Genomic DNA, 19,603 nt, shown 5'->3' with positions numbered 1-19,603 from the left:
GGGAAGAGGGAAGAGGAGGGGGAGGAGGGGAGGAAGAGGGGGAAGGGGAGGAGGAGGAAGAGGAAGGGGGGGAGAAAAAGAAAGACTGGTTTGTGGTGGCTCATGTCTATAATCCAAGCACTGGGAAAGGAGAATGGAACAGAGGAAGGAGGAGGAGGAGGAGAGGGAGGAGGAGGGGGAAGAGGAGGGGGAGGAGGGGAGGAAGAGGGGGAAGGGGAGGAGGAGGAAGAGGAAGGGGGGGAGAAAAAGAAAGACTGGTTTGTGGTGGCTCATGTCTATAATCCAAGCACTTGGAAAGCTAAGAGGATCATGGCAGATTCAAGGGCAGCCTGGGGTAAAGAGTGAGACTTTGTCTCCCCCAAAGAGGGAGTGAGCTAGGGATGTAGTTCAATAAAATGCTTGCCTAGCATAAATGATTCCATCTCTAGCACCACATAAATCAGGCATGGTGCTACACCCCTATAATCCCAGCACTTGGAAAGAGGAAGCAAGAAGATCAGGAGTTCAAGGTAGGAGCTAGAGAGATGGCTCAGTGGTTAAGAGCATATGCTGCTCTTGCAAAGGACCAGAGCTTGGTTCCCAGCACCCACATCAGGTGGTTCACAACCACTTGTAATTCCAGCTCTGAGGGTCTCTGATGCATTCTGATCTGTGGGCACCACACTCACATGTACACATACCCCCACACAGACACACATATATGCATAAAGCCAGGGGTGGGGATAAGGCTTGGTTTGTTCCCCAGTTTTGTTGCTGACTTGAAAGTGCCACCCCCTCTGTGCCTTAGTTTACTTCAAGGTTAACTAGTGAGCATCCAGTCAGCTCTCTGCCTAGTTCTAAAATTATTCAAATAATGCTGGGCATGGTGGCGCACACCTTTAATCCCAGCACTCTGGAGGCAGAGGCAGGTGGATCTCTGTGAGTTCAAGGCTACCCTGGTCTACATAGTGAGTTCCAGGACAGCTGGGGCTACAGGGAGACCCTATCTCAAAAAGACCAAAAAAAAAAAAGAAATTATTCAAATACCATTTTATACAAACCAGCAGGATGTTACCCCTCATCTCTCATTTATTTACTTGTCCCCACCGCCCCCTTCCAGGGGAGGAAGGACCAGAGCCGGAATCTGAGGCAGAAGCTGGGCAGGAGCTCTCCGACTACCCCTGGTTCCACGGGACACTGTCCCGAGTAAAGGCCGCTCAGCTGGTGCTGGCTGGTGGACCCCGGAGCCATGGCCTCTTTGTGATCCGCCAAAGCGAGACAAGACCTGGGGAGTATGTCCTGACCTTCAACTTCCAGGGCAAGGCCAAGGCAAGTGTATATATGGGGGAGGGGGGTTGATAGGGTAGACCAGGTTCTGGGGAAGGTGGACTGAGATGGCCCAGATCCCAAGGCTCAGGTGAGCCATGAATGACCATGGAGAGGCCACCTGCTGGTGATCAAGCCCCCTCAAAAGCACATCTCTCAGCCGAGTGTGGTGGTGGTACACACCTGTAAGAGTCAGGTAGATCTCTGTGAAATCATGGCTAATCTGGTCTATATAGCAAGTTCCAGGCCAGCCAGGACTGCATAAAAAGACCCTGTCTCAAAACATGTAAACAAACAACAACAATCCAGCATTTCTCTCTGAGAAATTAGCATTGTAGCTGGATGTAGTGGAACATGCCTATAGTCCCAGCACTCTGGAGGCTGAGGCAGCAGGATTGCCACAAATATGAAGCCAGCTTGGACTGCATAGCAAGACCCTGTCTCAAAAATCCAAAAACCACGGCACTGGAGAGGCTGCTCAGCAGTTAAGAGCACTGGCTGCTCTTACAGAGAACTCAGGTTCAGTTCCCAGCACCCACATGGAGTAACAACCATCCATAACTCCAGTTCCAGGGGATCTCACTCCTTCTTCTGGCCACAAGGGGCATTGGACGCATATAGTGTGCTTACATACATTCAGGCAAAGCACTCATACACAAAATAATAAATTAAATTTTTCTACTTTTAAACTTTTTTTATCTTTTTGAGACAGGGTCTCTCTGTAGCCCCAGCTGGTCCGGAACTCACTATGTTGACCAGGCTGGCCTTGAACTCACAGATATCCACCTGCCTCTGCCTCCTGAGTGCTGGGATTAAAGGCATGAGCCACCACGCCCAGCTAGATTAAATTTTTTAAAAATCAAAAAAAAAAAAAACCCAACCAAGCACGGTAGTGCACACCTTTAATCCCAGCACTTGGGAGGCAGAGGCAGGCGGATATCTGTGAGTTCAAGGCCAGCTTGGTCTACATAGTGAGTTCCAGGACAGCTGGGGCTACAGGGAGACCCTGTCTCAAAAAGACAAAAAAAAAAAAAAAAAAGTTGTCCTCTGACCTCCACACATGCAGCACATGCAAACAAATAAATTAATGTAATAAAAAATGAAAAAATAAAAAAGAGGAAAGAAGTCAAGCAGTTTGAGGTGGGAATGTATAGTGGGAATGGGCAGGAATCCCAGTGCCACCCATCCCATGTTTCTGATAAGGAAATAGACCCTGCCTTAGATCTTTCCAGAATATCATTTTCTAGTAGCCTCCGGGGCACCCCGGGATTCCTTCTCCTGACCTGTTGCTGAAGGTCACAGCTGCCCTCACTTCTGGTTGGGCCTCAGTGCCCAGGCCTCCTCTTGATGTGCTGACCAGCAGGGTGTGTGGAGGAGGTGGACTCTCCCTGGGGACACTACCTTGTCAGTGCCTCTGGCAACCAGGCACTTACTGCCACTGTGGTGACTGGCAGTTGACATTTTGGCCCTTGATCTGACTCATGCATGCCCAAGTTTGGGGTTAGGATGGTTTCTGTCCACTGAGGGCCATGGAGGGGGAAGCACAGTAGACATGAGACAACCTTGAACCTGAGCTGTCTTCTAGCCTGGCTGCTGTTGTCACAGAGTATGAAAACAGGGGTGATGCCTGAGTCCTGTAACCCACCACTAAGGATCACAGGTGATTTCAAGGCCAGCCTAGGCTACATGAGCCCTTGACTCAAAACAAAATAAACATTCAAAAGGAGGGATCAGGGTTTGCTTCCAGTATTAGAGTAAATGCCTGTACCTCCTAGTCCTAGCCTTGTTTTATCTCCCATACCTAGGAAGGACCCACCCCATAAGCCTCAGTGTGAGGACCCCCAGAGGGCACAGTCCCCTTAAGATTCTTAGACCTCCAAAAACCCCCAAAGGCATTTGCCAAGCAGGTGGCCAGCCAACCCCACCATTGACCATTTGGACCATGCCCACAGCATCTTCGCCTCTCTCTGAATGGCCAAGGCCAGTGCCACGTCCAGCACCTGTGGTTCCAGTCTGTGCTTGACATGCTCCGACACTTCCACACACACCCCATTCCCCTGGAGTCAGGAGGCTCGGCAGATATCACCCTCCGGAGCTATGTGCGAGCACAGGGCCCTCTGTCTGGTAAGGTGCCCCCTCCTGGGGCTTCAGGGAAGTATCCCAGTAGATAGAAGGCTTGCTTGGCATGCATGAGGCCTCAGCACAGCAGAAACCAGGTGATGGTACACATCTGTAATCCCAGCACTCAGGAAGTGGAGGGAGGAGGATCAGGAGCTAAGGTCACCCTCAGCTACATAGTGAATTCAAGCACCCAGCTTTCAAGGGTTGCACTGGCCCAGTGCACATGGGAGTGCCCAGCCGAGGCTGATAGAGTGTGATTTTGTGTACACTGGCCTCTGCGTTCTTCGTGCCTGACACTGGTGGGCTGGGGAGGATGAATTTCAGGTACCCAAGGCTAGATGCTGAAAGACCTGGCCTCTCATTGCAGACCCAGGACCATCACCCAGCCCTGCAGCCCCAGTCCCCACTTGCTGGACTGAGCCAACCAGCCAGCACTACTTTTCTAGTCTGGTGACAGCCTCCTACCCACCAGCCTCACCCTCGGATGGTACTGTAGCTTCATCATCATCTGCCTCATCGTCCTCAGCTGTGTCTGTGCCCACTCGTCCCGCCGAGGGGCCGCTTGGTGCACGCAGCCGCAGCAACAGCGGAGAGCGCCTGCTGGAGGCTGCAGCTGGTGCCACTGAGGAGCCCCCGGAGGCCACCCCAGGCCGTGCACGTGCAGTGGAGAACCAGTACTCCTTTTACTAACTGGCATGCGCAGATCCATGGAGGGCCACGCCTCCTCATGGTCAGTTCAGCCCATGACATCCCCGCCCACTGACAGCGGCCCCACCCACCAACAGCCTGACCCACCCCATGGTGATCAGCTACATCTAACAATGGCTGGCCATGCCTAGTGGCTTCAGGCCACACCCACTGGCAGTCAGTCATGCCAACTGTGGCACAGCCCTGTCTGTCCACTGATGGTCCACTACACCCATCTGTAGCTGGCCATGCCCATTGTGGTGGATCAAACCCAGGACAACCCATGCAATGATGGCTAGCCACGCCTAGTGATTTCAGGCCCTATCCACTGATAGTGATCACACTAGGATGGCTAGAGCCACCAAGCTGATGGGCAGCTGGCCACACTTATCTGTGGTAGGTCAAATCTTTTAATGGCTCTCTCCCTAACAGCCATGCCTAGCCAATTTATGCTCTGTCCAGATGGTTGGCTGCACCCCTCGTGGCAAGACCCACCCACAGACTGCCCACCAAACCTATCAAGCAGCAAGCCAGGCCTATTCATGGTCCAAAAGCCCATGAAAGCTTACCCACTGATGCCTAACCTCCCACACTCACCAGTGGCCAGTCACACCAACTAACAGCCACTCCTACAGGGGCACCACCTATTCACTGATGGTGGTTGGTGTCTACAGATGGCTGGCCCCTCCCACTGATGGCCCACCACATCCATCAACAGCAGGATACCCCTGCAGGTTGGTCACCAAGCACAGGACAACCTGCCATTCCCACCAGCCCCAGCCCAGTGCTGGGGGAAAAGCGAAGCTCTTCAATGAAGACATAAATGTTATTAAAGAGCCTGTTTTAGGGACTACACCTGGCCCTCCTGTCCTTTCTACTACTCTCTCACTGGGCACCAAGGGGAAAGTGATCTGTTGTATTATGGGATTGTTACAAAGTCACACGCATCCCAACGCAGTTCCATTTTAGGAAGCTGGAATAGAGACCAGTGCTGAGGGAGTCTGCTCAGGGGGCAAGGACAGGGGAGGTGGGAGAGAAAAGGGTGACTTCAAGAATGAAGGCCAGAAGCTGGGCGTGGTGGTGCACACCTTTAATCCCAACACTTGGGAGGCAGAGGCAGGTGTAAGGAAGGCCAGACCTGGGGATGCAGCTCAGTTGGTAGAGCACTCACCTGGCATGCACAAAGTCCTGGGTTCCATCCCCAGCATGTACAAACCAGTGTGTGGTGGGACACCCTTGTAATCCCAGCACTCTGAAAGTGAGGGCAAGAAGATCAGGAGTTCAAGGCCATTCTCACCTAAATAGCAAGTTTAAGGCCAACGCAGGCTGAGACTGTCTCAAAAAAAGGAAAAAAAAAAAAAAGAATGAAGGAAGGAAGTGAGGGGCAGTGACGGGGAGGAGACATCTAGTGATAGATGGGGAGGGACTGTCATGAAACCTTGAATACCAAGGTTAGGAGTTGGTTCCTGGCTAGGAGGACACTAGGAGGTGTCTTTGAACTTCCCAAGGTAGACAATCCTGGGACAGGAATTTTCCACCTTAGCTCCTTGGGGGTTGGGCAGTGGGAGGCAGTGGATTTCCCAGCAGGTATATAGATTTAGAAAGGGCCTAGAGGGGTGCCCATGCCCACTTCATGGCTGCCCACCAGCAGAGCCATGCGTGGCGCTCCTCCATGTCCCAGCATGCTCACAATGCCACCTCTGAGAGAGACCATTGTACAGAGCCAGTGCCCATCTCCACTCCCCCAGTTAAAACCTTGTCCCACAGACTTAGGGTCTCCTGTCCTTGCAGGGTGTGAGATAGTGATGTATAGCATAGGTCCCAAATAGCTAAATCTTCAGAATGACAACTGAAATGCCCACAGCTGCTTCCCCCTAAGGGGTGCAGGAGCCCCGGGGTGGCTCCCAGGACTTTCCTGCTCTAACTGCCAGGAAGTGGCAGCACATGCTGCTACAGTGGGCAAAGATGGGTGCAAGTTCAGTACTGAGTCAGTTTTCAGCACCTCCATTCAGTTGTGGCTGGAGCCCCTCTTCCCTGTGCACTGGTGGTTTGGGAGTCTACACTAGGCCAACTGCAAGCCTCCATCTCACCTTGACAAGAGGGGTCTGGGGCAAAGGTATTGAGAGCTATCACCTTTATAGGATTGGAGCCCAGATTATGAGACAGTGAGAGAGGGTCCCTGCCCACCTTAAAGACAGCAGTAAGGCTAGGGATGTAGCTCAGTGGTAGAGTGCTTACTTAGCATTCCCCAGTGAGGAGCTGGGGACATGGCTCAACAGTACAGCACTTGCTTAGAATCCCCCAGTGAGGGGCTAGGGGGTGTGGCTCAGTGGGAGAGCACCTGTCTAGAATCGCCCAGTGAGGGCCTGGGGGGTATGGCTCAGTGATAGAGCATCTGCCTAGAATCCCCCAGTGAGGGGCTGGGGGTGTGGCTCAGTGATAGAGCCCTGGTCTAGAATCCCCCATTTAAGGGCTGGGGGTGTGGTTCAGAGGTAGAGCACTGGCCTCGAATCTCCCATTGAGGGACTAGGGGCATGGCTTAGTGGTAGAACATCTACCTAGAGTCCACTAGAGAGGGGCTGGGGGTGTGGATCAATGGTAGCACTGTCCTAGAATCCCCCAGTGAGGGGCTGGGGGTATGACTCTAGAGCCCTAGAATGTGCAAGGTCCTGGGTTCTATTCCCAGAACTGCAAAAAAAAAGTAGATGGCAGTCAGGCGCTTTTTTAAGTTAGACTGGATTCAGGAGACAACTTGTGGGAGATGACAAGGTGACCCCTCAGCTCTCCCAAGGGTCATAGCAAAAAGTACAAGCAGTAAGGGTCTCTCTCTTCTGCATTGTGACACCAAGAAAAGACTCCCTGGCTTGTCACTCAAAGTGTTGCTTTTAGAAAGCCCAGACTCTAGAAAGCTGAGGCTCTAGGGAATCACAGCAGCTGCACAGATGGGGGTAATGTCTCCAGGGGTGGCTTCGTTTGTTTCTCAATGAGCATTTCAGATTCTGGCTGTGTGCCAGGCTGGGCTTCCAGGAGAGCTAGGCAGGCAGCCAGGCAGACCATTGTACTGTGGTGGTCAACCACAGAAGGCTGGGCAGAGCCCTGGAACCACACATGCCCTGGCTAATGGTGCTGGGGGAGGGAGGAAGGGAGGGGCTGCAAGTTCAAGGGGCAACAGATAGAAAGGGCTTTGTTTTGTTTTTTTGTTTTTTTGTTTTGTCTTTTTGAGACAAGGTCTTCTTGTAGCCCCAGCTGTCCTGGAACTCACTATGTAGATCAGGCTGGCCTGGAACTCACAAAGATCCGCCTGCCTCTGTCTCCCAAGTGCTGGGATTGAAGGCGTGCACCACCACACCCGGCTAGAAAGAGCTTTGAATGCCAGGCAAGAGAGTTTGATTTGAAAGAGAAAGCAATCAGAAAGTCTATGCCCATTAGAAACCGGAGCTGATGGTCAGGGTCTGTAGTTCAGTTGGTAGAGTGTTTGTGTAGCATGCACAAAGCCCTGGGTTCCATCCATAGCACCATATAAAACAGGTGTGGTGATGAATACCTATAATCTCAGCACTGGAGAAGTGAATGCAGGAGAATCAGAAGTTCAGGGTCATCTTCAGCTACATAGTAAGTTTGCCCCAGCCTGGGCTACATATCTAGACACTGTCTCAGAAAAAGAGGGGTAGAAGTAAGAAAAATGGCTCAGTAGTTAAGAGCAGTAGCTGTTCTTGCAGAGGACCAAGGTTTGGTTCTCAGCACCCACATGGTGGCTAACAACTGTCTATAACTCCAGTTCCAGGGATACAACACCCTCTTCTTGCCTCTATGGGCATTGCACACATGTGGGTACACTTACATGCTGGCAAAACATTCAGACATATAAAATACAAATAAATTTAAAATGTTTTTAACTTAAGGGAGGGGGGCGGCGTAGGTATGATGGCTCAGCAGGTAAGGATGCTGCCAGCAAATCTGATGACCTGAGTTTGATCCTCATAACTCACATGATGGAAGAAAGAACCAATTCCCTCAAGTTTTCTGATTTCCACACTGGTGCCATGGCACATGAACCCACACACATACCTACATACATAATAAATACATGAAGATAATTAAATGGGTTGGAGAGATGGCTCAATGATTAAAAGTACTGGCTGCTCTTGCAGAGGGCCCAGGTTTGGTTCCCAACACCCACTGATATCTAAACACCTTCTTTAACTCCAGTTTCAGGGGATCTGACCCCATTTTCTCCCCTCTGCAGGAACTGTGCACATGGTGCACTTACATACATGATAGGCAAAAAACACTCATACACATAAAATATAAATAAATTAATTAAACAAAAAGATGGGGAGGAACTGACATTACCATGGGGCCAGGGAAGCTGAGGTGGTCCATGTGAGAGACAACAGGCTGGGCCAGTGCAGCAGAACAGCTAGAAGCCTCATAAAGGAAAATGATCAGGAGGGGCCCTGGGCAGCAGAGGAGGAAGGACTGCTTGGTGGAGGGGTGGATCCAACAGAACCCCCATGGATAGATCCATCCCACAAGGATGGGCTCTCAAAGAGCCCAGAACCTAATCGCCACACAGATGAGACAGGAACAGATGGGACAGAAAGAGGTGTCTTGTCTGCAACAGGCATTCCAGGGTCTGGCATTCTCTTTCCAACCCAAGATCCTGCCCACCACCCAACACTTGTCTGTTCAATTAGCCTGTTAGTCCCTGGGGTAAGAGGTAGACTGGAATAAATTCCTGCATGAACCACTGAAGGGCCACTGTAACTTCATGATCAAAAGCTTAAGCATAGTGCCGGTGAGATGGTGCAGTGGGTTAAAGGTGCTTGCTGCCAAGCCTGACTACCTGAGTTCTGCCCCTGCATTCCATATGGTAAAAGCAGAGAACTGACCTCTTCAAGTTGTCCTCTGTCCTCCACATGTGTACTGTGGCACTCACATACACACACACACACAAACACACAAATGAATACAGCCAGATGTGATGGGGCTTACCTAGCACTCAGGACGCAGAGACCGGTGAATCTCTGTGAGTTTAAGGCCAGCCTGGTCTACATAGTGAGTTCCAGGCCAGCCAGGGCTACATAGTGTGATCATCTCCCCAAAAATTAAATAAATAAAACATTTTTAGAACAACAACAACAAAAAAATGTGCTGTGACAGTATCTTTGATTTCTATTGGCACCAAAGCGACAGGGGCAGAAAACACTGCCGTAGTTTCTCCTTGAATGAAAGGACTATAATTTTCAGATAAAGGATAATTAACATGAAGATATGGGCTGGGGTGTGGTTCAGCAATAGAGCCATTGATGGCAGGAAGGAGGCTCTGGGTCCCATCCCTGCACACAGATAAAGAGGAAATTTTATTCCCACTTGTGTTCATGGACTTCCTGAATCGCACCTGTGAACTCTCCTAAGACTGGATGTCTACAAACCTGCTCCAAAGAGTGCATACAAGCTGGGTGTGGTGGTCCAGGACTGTAATCCCAGCATCCAGGAGGCAAAGGTGAGACAGCTGTGAATTCAAGGCCAGACTGAGATACAGAGAGAGAAAGAGGTAGGAAGGTGGGGCGGGTGGGGGGAGGCACGACATGGGACACTCAAGTATGGCACTTGGGAAATGGAGGCAGGAGGACCAGAAGGGCAAGGTCATCCTTGTCTACATAGCAATTAGAGACCAGCCTGGGCTACGGGAGACCCTGTCTCAAACAAACAAACAAATGAAGAAAAAAAAATAGATGAGAGGTTATGAGGCCCTGGGTAGAAATGGGCAGTTATTGCTTAATGGTTACTGAGTTCTGCTTACGGTGATGAAAAGGGTTTTGTAATTGCCATCGGGGGCTGTTACACAACTTCACAAGCTTAATTAATGTCAATGGCTAAACTGTCCCTTCCCCTTTGTCTGTGGAGACCAGTGCCCAGAACCCCAGTGGACACGTGAAAACTTCCTGGACCTCAATACACCATGTTTTTCCTACACATATGCACATATGATAAAGTTTAACTTACAAAATGATGCACAATGAGGCCTGGCAAGATGGCTCAGTGGGTAAATGTGCTTGTTGCTGAGCCTGCTGACATGAATTTCATCCCCAGGGCCCACATGGTGAAAGGAGAGAACCAACTTCTGCAAGTTGTCCTCTGACTTCCACACGCTTGCCGTAGCAGGAGCATACCTCCATCCTCAACGCACACAAACTAAATTCAAATGAAATAAATATTCAAATTAGGAAGCCGGGCATGGTGGTGCACGCCTTTAATCCCAGTACTTGGGAGGCAAAGGCAGGCAGATCTCTGTGAGTTCAAGGCCAGCCTGGTCTACATAGTGAGTTCCAGGACAGCTGGGGCTACAAGGAGACTCTGTCTCAAAAAAGACCCCCAAAAAAAAAGAAAGAAAGAAAAAATAGTGGAATTTCTAAATCTCTCACTCCCCACTTTCTCCTCCTCCTCCTATTCCTTCTTCTTCAAGATAGGATCTCCTGTAGCCCAGGGTGACTGAACTCACTATGAGGAAGACATGAACTCCAAGTCTCCTGCCTCCACCTCCCAAGTGCTGGGGTTTCAGGCTTGCCTCTCCCTCTTCCCTCCCTTCCTCTCCTTCTCTCTCCCTTCCTCCTTCCAGTCACAGGGTGGGTCTCCTATACAATGTGAACTCGCTGATTCACCACCCAAGTGGAAAGGAGTCACACACAGGAGAGATTTCACAGCACTACTCAGAATAGTGATTTTAAAACTCATGGATTATTTATTTTTGGAATTGTTCATGAGTAATTTTTTACATGTATTTATGTATGTATGTGTATGTGTGTTGCTGCACATATGATATGGTGTGCAAGTCATTTCAGAGAACAGCATGGGGGAATTGGTTCTTTCCTTCCACCATGAGGGTCCTGGAACTGGAACTTAGGTTGTCAGTATTGGCAGCAAGCACCTTTTCCTGCTAAACCCTCTCGCAAACCCATTATTTTTTTATCACAACTGAGTAATGAAAACCACAGAAAATGAAACCCCAGATTATGGGGTCTAGTATGTACTATTATTTTATTATTAGTCTTTTTCTTTGTGTTTGAGATACAGCCTTACTTACTCTATCTCATGCAGACCTGAAACTCCCTCTGTAATCCAGGCTTGCCTCAAGCTTGTGACGATCCTTCTGTCTCAATGTCCTCAGAGTTGGGATTACAACTATTTGCCACCATGCCTGGCTTCTATTATACATTTTTCTCTTTTCTTAAACTTTTTATTTATTTTTCTTTTGTTTGTTTTTTTGTCTTTTTTAGACAGGGCCTTTCTGTAGACCCAGCTGGCCTGGAACTCACTATGTAGATCAGAGTGGCCTTGAACTCACACAGATTCACCTGCCTCTGCCTCCCGAGTGCTGGGATTAAAGGTGTACTCCACCACGCCTGACTATTTTATGTGTATGAATGTTTTGCCTGCATGTAAATTTCACCCATGTCAGATTCCCTGGAACTGGAGTTACAGATGGTTAACTGTTGTGTGGGTGCTGGGAACCAAACCCAGGTCCTCTCCAAGAGCAGCCAGTGCTCTTAACGGCTGAACCATCTCTCCAGTCCCCAATATTCTCTTTCTTATGACTGATTTTATTTATGTGTGTATGTATGGGTCTGTGTGTATAGATATGCCTGAATGTGTATGTGCACATGAGTAGAGAGCACAAGGAGGCTAGAAGAGGGCATAGGATCCCTTGGAGCTGGGTGACAGTTGTGAGCAGCCTGATGTGGGTGCTAGGAGCTGTACTCTAGTCCTCATGTTGAATAGCAAGTGCTCTTAACTGCTGAGTCATCGCTAGAGCCCCAGTTGTATACTTTTCAATGATTAAAAATGGAATTTAGGGGCCATTCCACACTCCCTAGTCCCATCTGCTGCAGGAAGGCTGAGGCAAGAGAAAAATCCCAGCACCTGGGGGTTCTGTAGGAATTCTAGGTCATCCTTGGCTGCATAAGGCAATATGAGGCCATCCTGGACTACATGAGAGCCTGTTTCAAATAAACAACAAAAGGTTAGTTGGGAGCAAAGATCAGGGTGACAACAGAGTTTTTATTATAGATGATACTTCAAGAGGACAGTGGAAAACCCCAGGTACACTGGCCCTCACCTTGTTCCAAGCACTTGGGAGGCTAAGACAGGAGGATCTTGGGTTACAGGTTTGCCTAGAGGTCTTGTCTCAAAAGGAAGGGGGCGTGGGTGAAGGGGAATGAGTATGTTTCAATGAGATGTTCAAGAGCTAAGTCACCAAGTTCAGGATTTACAAAGGAGGTGCTCCCAGCTCATACCACATCTCCAGCATCCATCCAGCCTGTGTCAAGTACATAAAAGAGTGGAAGAAGGTTAGACATACAGCTCCTGCCTAGAATCCCCCAGTGAAGGGCTGGGTGTGGTTCAATGACAGAGCACCTGCAAGGCCCTGGATTCCATCCCTAACACCACAAAAAAAACATGGGAGCTGAGAGAAGAGGAAGGAGGGCTGTGGCCAGGTAACTACTTCAATATGGCAGGTAGAGCTGACACACTCCTGCAACTGAGGAAGACAACAAACAGCTATCTTGTGTCTGAAAAAGCTAACGCTGCCTTGTGACCTCAGGATAGAAAAGGCTGTTTCTTTCCCTCCCTCCCTCCCTCCCTCTCTCTCTCTCTCTCTCTCTCTCTCTCTCTCTTCTTTCTTTTTTATTGAGACAGGGTTTCACTATATAGCCCTGGCTGGACTGGAACTCACCATATAGCCCAGGCTGGCTTCAAACTCATAGAGATCTGCCTGCCTTTGCCTCCTGAGTGCTGGAATTTAAAGCATGCACCACCAGGCCTAGTAAAAGGACTGCATTTGGAGGGTGTATCTGCAGGAGACCTTGAGGCTCAGCCAGGCATCCTGTGAAGGACAAGAAAGTACCAGCAAGGGGTGGGAGGATATCAGTTCTAAACTTTGGCCAGGTCCAGCAAACAAACAAACTATCTTTACATCCTCCCTTTGCCCCTGCTGTGTCAGGAAGGAGGCTGATAAGGAGGAAAGAATAGGAGCAGAGAGATGAGGAGATGTATCCATAATGGCTGTCCTTGACCCCTGCTCCTAGCCTCACAGTGGTAAGAGAAGTCTTAGCTGTTGTAAGGGGGATGATTCCTTCAACATGCCCTGTCTGCCAAGTAAGTCTATACATGACAGGCGGAGCTTATTCATGGCAGACCTGAAGCTAGGCAGAGAGCCCTATAGCCTTCCTGGAGGGCCGAAAATCTGCTGAAGCCTCTTCCAAGAAGGCTGACCTAGGGCAAGTTCTCGTCCCCTCCCCAGAAGTCTCTCTCTCTCTCTCTCTCTCTCTCTCTCTGTCTCTGTCTCTGTCTCCCTCTCAGACAGGGTCTTATGCAATATATACCAGGCTCACTCAGAACTCCCTGTGTTTTGTCTGCTTATATGTAAGTGTACCACATGTATGCAATGCCTGGAGAGACCAGAAGAAGGTATTGAAGTTAGAGATGGTTGTTAACTGCCATGTGGGTGCTGGGAACCAAACCCAGGTCCTCTGAAAGAGCAGTCAGTGCTCTTAAATTCTGAGCCATCTCTCCAACCACAACCTTGAACTCTTGATCCTCCCTCCCCTGCTCCCAAGTGGGAGGATTACAAATATACACCACAATGGTAGCTGGTTTTATTTTTGAGACAGGGTCTTACATATGTAGTTTATGTTGATCTCAATCCAGTGATCCTCCTGTGTCAGCCTCCCAAATGAAAGATTATAGGGCTGTGCCCCTGAACCCAGCAACTGGCCCCTCATGCAGATTCTGTCTTCCTGTTGAACAAGAGAGCAAGAGTCGACACCTGTGCCAATCTTATTTCTGCCCTTTATGTAAATAATAAACAGCCCGAGTCTAAAAAGAGCTGTTTATTTCATTACCAGCCAAATCTCTTAGTCTTTCTGGACATCCCTGATTGAGTCTGAGTCATAAGTGGGCTGGGTGTGGTGGTAATCCCAGCACATAGGAGATTGAGACAGCAGTCATGAGTTCCTGACCAACCTGGCTACATTTTTTTAAAACGGCAAGAGAACACAACCTCCCTGTGACATGCTGTCATGTTCTGTTACCTGGGGACAAAATGAAAGCCATGACCAGACGGAGCCTCTAGCCCTCCCTTGAAACATGAGCCAAAATGAGCCTCTTTTATTCTTTTTTTCTTCCTTATTTCATTTAAATTAAAAACTTTTGATTGATTGATTTTTATGAGGGTTTTGCCTGCATATTTGTAAGTACACCACATGTGTGCAACAACTACAGAGACCAGAAGAGGGTAATTGGATCACCTGGAACTGGAGTTACAGATGGTTATTAGCCACCATGTGGGTGCTGGGAACTGAACCTGGGTCCTCTGCAAGAGCACCCAGTGCTCTTAACCACTGAGCCATCTCTCCAGCCCCCCTTCCTTTTTTTCTTTTTAAGATAGAGTCTCATGTAGCCTGGGCTATTCTCCAACTCTCTATGTAGCCTGACAATGGCCTTGAACTACTGATAACCCTGTCGCTACCTCCTGAGTGCCGGATTATAGGTGTCTGCTACTGTGCCTGGTGTGTGGTGCTGGGGATCAAACCCAGGACCTTGTGCATGCTAGGCACTGAGCTACCAACTGAGCTACATCTTCAGCCTCTTATGTACTCATTTATTTGGCTTGGGGTCTTTGGTTTGGTTTGTTTTTCTTTGTTTTGTTCTGTTTGAGTCAGGGCCTCATGTAGTTCGGGCTAGCCAGGAACTAACTATGTAGCCAAGGCTGGCCTTGAACTCCTGATTCTCCTGTCTCAATCATCCCAGTGCTGGGATTACAGGTACATGCTGCCACTCTGAGCATAAACCCTTTTTTAAAATTTTTTTAAAATTGCATTTGTGTGTGTGTGTGGGTGTGACCTCCATTTAGGTGGAGGTCAGAGAACAATTTGTTAGAGTTAGTTCTCTCCTTCTACCATATGGGGTGTGTGTGTGTGTGTTAGCATTTAGGTGGCGGTCAGAGAACAATTTGTTAGTCAGTTCTCTCCTTCTACCATATTGGTCCTAGGAATGAAACTCAGATTGTCAGACTGGACAGCAAGAGTCTTTACCTGCTAAGCCATCTCTCTGGCTCCTACTTTTCTTTTGAAAGTTCTTTTTTTTTTTTTAAAGGACACAGGAGTTCATTTGAAGGGGCTCCTACCAGTGAAAAATGCAAGAATCTGGGCTTAAACTGGAATAATGACAGCAGTAGATGAAAACAGAGCAAATGTACCACCATGTAATGAAGTGAAAAATATCAGCCGTATAACCCAGGGAGATGCGAAGCAAGCCTCCAAACCAGCGCTCCTCAGCGCTGTCCAAGCCATTAAGAGCAATGAGAGTCTGAGAAACCCTCACAGCCAAGGAGAGCTACAGAGACTTGGCCATGAATGTCAGGTGATATCACAATGTCCACATCAGGACAGAACATGCCAGTCACAGAGCACCCAGAACAGAGCACGCCCCAGGGTGACCTGTCCACCGTGGTCAGAATATACACTCCATGGTTAGAGTATTTTGAAATGTATTAAGATCTGTTTTCTGTAACCCTTTCCTTCATTTTCTTCATGGTGTCAGAGATGGAGCCCAGAGCCTCACACATGCTAGTCATTCTGCCACTGAATCACGCCTCAGCCCCTACTGGGGGATTCTAGGCAGGTGCTCTATCACTGAGCCACACCCCAGTCCCTCACTGGGGAATTCTAGTTAGGGACTCTACCAATGAGCCAGATCCACAAATATTATTATTATTATTTGTCTTTTTGAGACAGGGTCTCCTTGTATCCCCAGCTGTCCTGGAACTCACTGTGTAGACCAGGCTGGCCTCCAACTCACAAAGATCCACCTGCCTCTGCCTCCCAAGTGCTGGGATTAAAGGTGTGCGCCACCATGCCTGGCTATATTATGGTATTCTTTTAAGATTTATTTACTTTTTTTTTAAAGTGTTTTTAGGACAGGGTCTCCTTGTAACTTCAGCTGACCTGGAACTCACTGTGTAGACCAGGCTGGCCTCAATCTCACAGAGACCCACCTACCTGCCTCCTGAGTGCTGGAATTAAAGGCATGGCTCACGACCCCTGGCTAAGATTTATTTACTTTTATGTGTATGAGTGTTTTGCTAAGATGGTCTATCTTTTTCATACACATTGTTCCTTACAATGATTTCATAAGATGAATGTAATTATTTCCATGTTAGGACTAGGGCAAGGCTCAGTGGTATAGTGCTACAAAAATGTGTGTGTGTGTGTGTATGTGTGTGTTCTCAATTTAGTATCAGGACAGGTATGTGAGGCATGCCTATAATCCCAGCACATAGGAAGCTGAAGCAGGAGGCTTGAAACTTTAAACCTGGCCTGGGTTTTATACCAAGACCCTGTTGAAAGAAAGGAAAAAAGGAAGGGGGAGGAGGGAGGGGGATAAAGAGAAAAAGAGAGGGGAGAGAGAAAAAAGGAAGAAAGGATAAAAAAAGGAAGGAAAGGAGAGAAGAAATAGAAATACAAGGAAAAAGAGAGGGAAAGAAAAAGATATAAAGGAAGGAGGAAAAAGAGGGAGGGAGGGAGGGAGGGAGGGAGAGAGAGAGAGAGAGAGGAGAGAGAGAGAGAGAGAGAGAGAGAGAGAGAGAGAGAGGAATTAAGTTCAGTAGGACTGATCAGCCTGGGAGTGGATCTGAGAGAATGAGATTAGTTAGGGAAAATACACTGTATGAAATTCTCAAAGAACTGATAAAAATATTTTTAAAATTTACAATAGCCAGGTGTGGTAGTACATGCTTCAATCCCATCACTCAGGAGGCAGAGGCAAGCAAATCTGTGTGTTTAGGACCAGCCTAGTCTACACAATGAGTTCAGGACAGTAAGGGCTACATTGTAAGACCCTGTCTCCAAAAAAAATTTTTTTAAATAAAAAGCTAAATCACTGACCATGGTCACTAGACCCTAGCCAGTGGCAGATTGGCAGGTCTGGGGTTTCATGTCCAGCATCCCCAAAGCTTGTGGTCTCTCTACTGTGCACCCTCCCATCCTCTTAGTCATGATGGAAAGAAGGTAAAAACATAAAGCATTTAGAAGGGCGAAGAAACAGAGGTGCAGTCTGAAATTGGCCCCTTTATCCAGTGGAGTTGGAGGGGCAGATCTCAGGGAGAAGTTCAGGGCTTGCTGTTCCCACTGGTGCCTCAGGGGAGCTGAGGACACAATCACATCTCTATCCAATATGACCTGGGCTGGCCAGAAGGAGGAGTTCCCAGAGAATGGAATTCAAAAACAGGAGTTTACAGGTCCATTATGGACCACTCCAGCTCTCCTATCAGCACCAGGAGACAAAGGTGTAAATCCACATGCAAGGTGTGAGCTGCAGATGAGTTAGTAATTGGTGGAGGACTTAAAGAGCACAAAACACACTGCTGGGCTGAGGGTGTGGTTTAGAGGTAGAGCACCTGTCTAGAATCCCCTAGTGAGGGGCTGAGGATGTGGCTCAGAGGTAGAGCACCTGCTTAGAATCCTCCAGTGATAGAGCACCTTCCAGAGAGACCCTGAGTTCATTCCCAGTACTGACTGGGGGAAAAAACAACCCTCTCAGCTCCAGTAATAGAGAAGCTGTCTCACTCTGCCCCCATCTCACTGTGCCTGACTGCACCTGAACTTCTGTTTTCTGCAGTTGTGACCTGTCCCTGGGGAGAGACGTGCATGGAGTTGAATGAGGTCAAAGAGGCGCAGGTGGGTAGTGTGTGGCCTCTGTGCAACTGAGAAAGGAGAGGAAGCAGTCCAGGGCACAAAGTAAGCCAAGGAGTTGGGTTGCCTACTGACATTAAAGCTTAATGGACATGGGCTGGAGAGATGGCTCAGCGGTTAAGAGCACTGACTGCTCTTGCAGAGGACCTGGGTTCGATCCCCAGCACCCACATGGCGGCTACAAACTGTCCTTAACTCCAGTTCCAAGGGATTCCGAAACCCTCTTCTGACCTCCGTGGCATTGCACAACACAGGTGCACTCACATACATGCAGACAATATACTCATACACATAAAATAATAAACAAAATATTTTAAAAAACATAGAGCAAGGCTTGGTCATGAGTTTGAGACCAGTTTATGCTACAGAGTGAGTTCGAGGCCAGCCTGAGCAATTTTCTGCAACTCCATCTGAAAATATATAAAAAGAGTGCAGGGGGTGTAGCTCAATCGTAAAGCATTTGTTTAGCATGTAGAAGGCCCTAAATTTGATTCCTGACATCTCTCTCTCTCTCTCTCTCTCTCTCTCTCTCTCTCTCTCTCTCACACACACACACACACACACACACACACACACACGCACACAAAGTCAAGGCCAGCCTGAACTACATGGCAAGACCCTGTCTGAAAAAATTAAACGGGGCTGGAAAGATGGCTCAGCGGTTAAGAACACTGGCTGTTCTTGCAGAAGACCGGGGTTCGACTCCCAGCACCCACGTGGCAGCTAACAACTGTCCATAACTCCAGTTCCAGGGGATCCGACAGCATCTTCTGTCCTCTGCAGGCATTGCACGACATGGGTGCACTTACATACATGCAGGCAATATACACATACACATAAAAATAATAAAATATTTTTAAAAATAGGACTAGGGCTGGAGAGATGGCTCAGCGGTTAAGAGCACTGACTGCTCTTGCAGAAGACCTAGGTTCAATTCCCAGCTCCCACATGACGGCTACGAACCGTCCTTAACTCCAGTTCCAGGGGAATCCGAAGATCTCTTCTGACCTCTGTGGCACTGCACGACACAGGTGCACTCACATATCTGCAGGCAATACACTCATACACATAAAATAAAAAAATAATAAATAAAATATTTTTAAAAATAGGACTAGCAAGATGACTTAGGATAAAGATGCTTGCTGCCAAGCTTGACAACCTAAGTTTGATCTTTGGGACCCACATGGTGGAGAGAGAACTGACTTCCTGCAAATTGTTCTCAGACCTCCCACATGTGTACCAGGTATGAGTGTGCCCACACACATGCATAAAAGTACATAAATGGGCCAGGCGTGGTGGCACACACCTGTAGTCCCAGCACTTAGGAGGCAGAGGCAGTTGGATCTCTTGTGAGTTCAAGGTCAGCCTGGTCTACATAGTGAGTTCCAGGCCAGCTGGGGCTACAGGGAGACCCTGTTTCAAAAAGACCCCCCCCAATACATAAATGAGAACGTCCCCAAATAAATATATATAAAGAAAATGTATGTAAGTGTACTCATGTCCCAAAGTATCCGAGGAGGCCAGAAGAGGGGGTTGGATCCCATGGAACTGGTGTTATACATGGTTGTTAGCCACCATATGGATGCTAGGATCCGAACTTGGGTCCTCTGCAAGAGCAGCCAATGCCCTTAACCCTTAACCACTGAGATATCTCTCCAGTCCTAAGATATATATATATATTTTTTTGTCTTTTTGAGACAGGGTCTCCCTGTAGCCCCAGCTGTCCTGGAACTTAC

General features: G+C 48.5%; 1 protein-coding gene across 5 annotated transcripts in view; it reads left to right on the top strand.

Moving 5' to 3' along the window:
* Positions 1 to 5,172, top strand: part of Sh2b2 (SH2B adaptor protein 2) — a 31,068-nt gene extending 25,896 nt beyond the window's left edge. For 4 of the 5 annotated variants that reach the window (XM_029563178.1, XM_029563179.1, XM_008832294.3 and 1 more), the window contains exons 7-9: positions 1,100 to 1,308; positions 3,258 to 3,429; positions 3,794 to 5,172. In XM_029563178.1, coding sequence (XP_029419038.1) covers positions 1,100 to 1,308; positions 3,258 to 3,429; positions 3,794 to 4,116 — 704 coding nt within the window. In that variant the 3' untranslated portion in view covers positions 4,117 to 5,172. The remainder of the gene's footprint in view (positions 1 to 1,099; positions 1,309 to 3,257; positions 3,430 to 3,793) is intronic. The other variant, XM_008832293.3, reaches the window with a different exon arrangement.
* The last annotated feature ends 14,431 nt before the right edge of the window (positions 5,173 to 19,603 follow it).

This window comes from Nannospalax galili, unplaced genomic scaffold (genome assembly GCF_000622305.1).
Source record: "Nannospalax galili isolate Female #2095 unplaced genomic scaffold, S.galili_v1.0 scaffold675, whole genome shotgun sequence".
Lineage (NCBI taxonomy): Eukaryota > Metazoa > Chordata > Mammalia > Rodentia > Spalacidae > Nannospalax > Nannospalax galili.
This window is presented reverse-complemented; position numbering and strand designations above follow the sequence as displayed.